This window comes from Hipposideros armiger, unplaced genomic scaffold (genome assembly GCF_001890085.2).
Source record: "Hipposideros armiger isolate ML-2016 unplaced genomic scaffold, ASM189008v1 scaffold_499, whole genome shotgun sequence".
Lineage (NCBI taxonomy): Eukaryota > Metazoa > Chordata > Mammalia > Chiroptera > Hipposideridae > Hipposideros > Hipposideros armiger.
The window spans coordinates 313,614-319,220 of NW_017731849.1; the positions used below are offsets into that span (position 1 = coordinate 313,614).

The window sequence follows — 5,607 nt, forward strand, 5'->3', positions numbered from 1 at the left end:
AGCGCAATGATAATACCAACATGGGCCAGTGAAGCGATGCCCTCCACAACTAGACTAAAGAACAAAAGGAATTTGTCTGTTCCCCTCCCCCAATTCCCCCAATAAAATCTTAAAAAAAAAAAAAAAGGAAAGGAGATGTGATTGCTGGAGAGCTAGATTGAAGTTGAATAAAACTGACACTTGGATAGTCTGTAAGCATATTTGCTATTCTTAGCTTTTTCTGATCATTTACATTGCTGATTATTAGGGTGACTGTCCATCCTAATTTTTGTGGGACAGTTCTGGCTCATATCTGCTGTAATTATTAATAGTGCCCTCTTTTATTTTCAAAAAGTATCTTGGTTTTGATGATAAATGATATGGTCACCCTCTCTATAATGATCACACTGGTGTTTTCTAAATATCTAACTTCTACCTATAATTTAAAAATGAACTCAAATTTGATCGTTTCCATGAAGAACTTTGATGAGAGTTCCAACCTAGGGGAATTTCTTCCTCTGAATGCATATTTGTTTTATTTAATATATTTCACATTTATGGTAGTTTTACCAATGTCATCTTGTGTCCTAATTTCAATGTCTCCAATTAAATTATAAGCTCCTTAACAATGTGAACTGTATGTTATATTTCTCTATATCCTTCTCATACCCCATAATGCCTAACATAATACAAGTCATTTAACTTGACACATAGTAGGTGTTCAATAATATATGTTGAATGGATAAATCAAATGGAGCATGGTAAGCCAGCATGCCTCTTTTCCATTGAAAATGTATCTAGGTATCTAGGATTGGGACCAGGGCCCAACGTGGAGTTCAAATTATAATTTCTATGTTTCTCAATTAGGATAATTTATATCTTTGATACTTCATCCATCAAGGTCCAATTCAGAAGTCAAGTTTTTCAAACAGAACTTCCTGGTTTTTCTAGCCAAAATTAATGTATATTTAACATCTCTATTCTCCATCAAATCAAAGGTCAAGTTCTGATTTGGCCTCCTTACTCTGATAGCACCTATAATAATGCATTGCACATAGTAGGTATTTTAACGAATTTGGTGTAAGACAAGAAGAGAGGCAGAAGAAAATTGATAAAGTGCAAATCAATACCACCTCTTTTCATCAACTCTTTCTCCAAGGGTGAAAGGATTTGGAACCATCTGTCTGAAGACATCACCATTAGTTATATCCCTGCTAGTTGCCTAGTAAGTATTTATTTATTGTAGCTCATAGAATTTTGGGAGGCTGTCATTCCCAATGACTTAAATATAAGATTATATTTATTACTTTTGATGCAAAGCAAGGAATTTTCCCTTACCACATGGCAGTAACCTCATTGTGGGTAAAAGAGGCAAGTTGGTCGCTTCCTCTGTAACTATAGGCCCCTCTAAGGACTGAGGAAATCTCAGACTGTAGAAGCCTAAGGCCCAACTTTTTTTTTTTTCACTGATGAACCTTATTTTATTACATTGCTCTTCTTTCTGAAATGGAGTTATTTACTTGATGTCAACATTATTCAAAGGAGAGCAGTTAGAAAAGACAATACTATCTGCTCCTTGCAGGTAATGGATACAAGGTGCTAAGAAGACAGGGTAAAGGTGTCCAGCTGGTTTTAGAGTGGAGCACATATTATATTGTTTTCATAGTTGTACTTAACTAATTTTTAAGCATTTCTAGGGTTGTATCTTCTTTGGACATAAGCAAGTAAAAGCAGCTTTGAGAGTAACAGAAAACAGCCCAAGGCCCACTTTTCTAAGGGCTAAGAAACATAAGCTAGACAGATCACCCCCACCAAGAGCTCAGAGACAAAGTCTTAAGGGTCACCTTGGCCAGCCGGAGCAGACTATTGATTGGGGCAGAGATGCAGTCATTTCTCTTCACCTTCCACTCGGAGCCTACACATTTGTATGTCATGATCCCGCCAACGGGACCTCCAGGGCTGCTGGAAAGGTTTGAGAACTGGCAGAGTTTCTGGATGACTTTCCCAGGTTCCCCAACACCGATTAAGGGATCATGGCATGTGATGTTCTCTCCTGCATTGGAAACATGGAAATAAAAGGGACAACTGAAAGGAGGAGAAAAGGTAGTGGAAATGGGGTCCAGCCTAGGTAGAATCTTGATGTTTGACTTCATCTTTCCTTTTACTGTCAGTGACCTTTTTAAAGTTAGCCAATTTCTTTATTTTGCCGAGTTTTCAAAGCCTCTTAGTGCTTTCCACACGTATCTGACTTGAATCTGCACTTGCTTTTCCTAACAGAATTTGTTTCCTCTAATGGCTCATTCCCACCTCCAACCCCCAGGAATCTTCTCTCTGCTGCCTGTAATATCTAAGCCATGGAAAATATTATAAAGAGCTTAATACACGCTCATCCAGATAAGAGATAGTCAGTTTCCAGGGGTCTTAGGGATATAATGCCTCAATTCAAGGGATTTGCAACTCTGGCATATTAGAGTCACCTGGGGAGCTTGAAAAACACCACATCCAGGCTCTCTTCAGCCCAAGTAAATCAGAACATTTCAGGCCAGGATTCAGGCATCAGCAGTTTTTTCAGCTTCCCAGGTGATTCCAACGTGCAGGCAAGTTTGAGAAGCACACCCTTAATCCAAAGATATATTGGGTTGTCGGAAAAGTCATGACATATGTTTCTACGTTTTTCATTGCAAAAATGCATCATGACTTTTCTGACAACCCAATAGTTAGAAGTAGGAATTCCAGGCATCACGACGTGGATATTCTAGGCAATGTTTGTAAGAATTTGTTCCTTCCAGTTTCCCTTAAGGGCGACTCCATTTCATCTCTACTCAAGATCAGACTTGAACGGGAAAAGGACATTTGTTGCAGAATCTCTTATCTCCTGCTTCTCTGATGAACAGACTCCTCTCTCACCAACTTTTTAATTTTTTAGCATTGACTTCTCAGCTATTGTACAAAATTTTGAAATACATAAGTAATGTTCTACTAGGAAGAGGAAGTAAAATCAGACTTGGTATGAGGAAAGAGAAAAAGAACAAAGGTAAGTGAATAAAACACGATGCCTTGCCTAAGATGGGGGGGGGGGAAATTAAGTGATCTTGGCTGCTTCCTGGAAGAGGTATGATCGGCAGGGTAAGGGACAGTGACTGAGAGAGATAGGGAATTGCTTCCTGCTTTGGTTCCAGGGCTCATTTACCAACACATGTGAGAATTACTACAAATCACTCAGTGACCTCAAATAAGCTTGGTGATAGAGCCACGGATCCTTCTGATATCAGGGGTCCTATTACAGAGATTTCTGGGGCAGGTGGAAGCCTGGGACCATCCTTTGTTCCTCTTTTGCCACCGAGGAGAGTTTTTCAGCAGGGGCTATAGTGAAATGGTTCCACAAATCATGAACTTGAAAATATTGTGTGGGAGGATATTGGCTCAGTGATGACAAAGAATGGGAAAGACAGTTGCCTATTCTTTAGATCGATTCTTTTCATGTAGTCCTGTCTCAGAGAGACAGTGCTAGTGGGGACATTTTTCTTTGCTGAAACTGCAAAGGGGTCTTAGCCCCACACAGACACTGTACAGTCTTATCTGCCTGGGGCAGTGTGTAGCCTCCCAGGCTCAGATGAAACATGAAGTCTTCTCTGCAAGGCTTTCTCCATAACTTTCGTCTTACCTGTCACCTGCAAAGTTAAACCAGGCAGCCTTTTCTGACCACCCACAATGTCTCTAGCACTTACCACAATACATGTGATAACATTTTTTAGCACATCTATCTCTCCCCTAGGCTTGAGACCAGAATACATGGCTTATTTCTTTTCAAATCCCCCATGCTTAGCCCAAGGCCCGCCCCATGAGGGTGCTTAACATATATTTATTGAATGGATGAATGAGGGAGTGAATGAATAAATGAATCCCTGCTCATGATTATAACATTTTAAAATAATTTAAAATGCTCTCACCAGGAACCAGATTAAGCTTCATAGATGGACTCCGGACTGAATTATTGGCAGCGTTGGTAAAGTGACAAAACACGTCAACAGTTTTTGGACACCAGGGAACGGAGTCTGCCATGAACTTGAATTGGTAGCACACTTGCTTTCCATTAACTTCTTTTGCTAAGACAGAATTATGGAAAGAATTAAGTCACAACACGAGTTTCTGAAGCATTCATTTTGTTGAAATTATCTACTATGGATACACTTGTCCAAACTTTCCCCAGGAATGGGCCACATTCACTTTTTTTTTAAAATGTGGCTTTAAAATGCCCCTAGTCTAGAAGTAAGTCTGTTTTTGTATGCATGCTAGCCAAATCTTTACCTTCACTGCTCCTGACTCCAAATCTGTGCCCACACAGTTTTGGAAAAATGGAATGCCTTTCAGAATATCCTCTCCTATCTAAATCCCATCATGTCTTGCACATTAATTCTATCTTGCCTTTACCACATTGGTTTAGAGTAGCTCTTTTATGGGTCTGTCTCCTCCACTGGACCATAAGGTCTTAGGGGGAAAGGACCTGGACTTATTTATCTTTTAATCTTCCAGTGCCTAGTTCAGTATTTGGTGCACTGAAAGAGCACCGAATGTATGCATGCTGAATACAGAATATTGACATATTTGAATGTTTCAATATCCAGATTGATTCCATATCCCCTTACCATGCAACCTTCTTCAAACTTTCCAGACTTTTGGGGTCCTTACTTTTCTGAACTTCCAGTGTTCTTTTGATTGTATTGCTCATTTTGGATATTTAATGTTATATGCATTGTCTTTCATAACGTGAGCCCTTCTACATATTAATATATGTACCCCACTTCCTTTGTCTCCTTTTCATTGCCTACTATGGTGATTTGCATTGAGGAGGTCCCCAAGAATTGTTCTTCTTCTTTTTTTTTTAAAGAAATTTTATTGGGAACAGTGTGTTTTTCCAGGACCCATCAGCTCCAAGTCAAGTAGTTGTCTTCAATCTAGTTGTGGAGGGTGCAGCTCCTTGGCCCATGTGGGAATTGAACCAACAACCTTGGTGTTATGAGCCTGTGCTCTAACCACCTCTCCCAAGAATTGTTCTTGAAAGAATGAATGAGCTTGTAAATCGTTTGTGATGGTGTCTGTGTTTTGAGATTTGAGACGTGAACTCATATTTGGTTGACTTAATCTGAAAGAATCCTGAGGGATCTGGATGGAGGGTACATTCTTCCAAAGAGGATTTGAATTTTTTACCAGGTGTTATAGGATGTTACCAATGGCACACTTTCCCCCTCAGTTTGGAGATCCTGAACCACATAGGTAGTGTAAATTCAAACCTCAAACCTGAGTGAGGGCAAGATAGTTATTCTCAGGGGAAGTTTTTGCCCACTCTGAGATGAGGCCAAGCTCTTAACCCTGGAAGATGAATATTTCTGGCCTATTCTTTTACTGAACAGGTCACCATTTGACATTCCTGATATTATGCTGGTGGGGTGGAGGTACCCTTGCTACTGCATAGGAAGCAAGAGCTTTTCTTCTATGGCCTTTCAGAGCCTTAAAACCCAAGGTTCTAGGTTTCTGATACTGGCAGATGCCCTCATGGAAGACCCGGCATGAGCTAAAGCATTATCTTTATTTTTCTCCATATTTGGCCCCGGGTTATTTCTCTTCCTT

The 5,607-nt window shown here is 39.9% G+C and overlaps 1 protein-coding gene across 1 annotated transcript in view; it reads right to left on the reverse strand.

The window, feature by feature from the left end:
• The window catches only part of ADGRF5 (adhesion G protein-coupled receptor F5), a 94,761-nt gene that overhangs the window by 9,005 nt on the left and 80,149 nt on the right, over window positions 1–5,607 (reverse strand). Inside the window, exons 15-16 of the mRNA XM_019667519.1 lie at window positions 3,930–4,085; window positions 1,824–2,032 (exon numbers count right to left, since the gene is read on the reverse strand). Coding sequence (XP_019523064.1) covers window positions 1,824–2,032; window positions 3,930–4,085 — 365 coding nt within the window. The remainder of the gene's footprint in view (window positions 1–1,823; window positions 2,033–3,929; window positions 4,086–5,607) is intronic.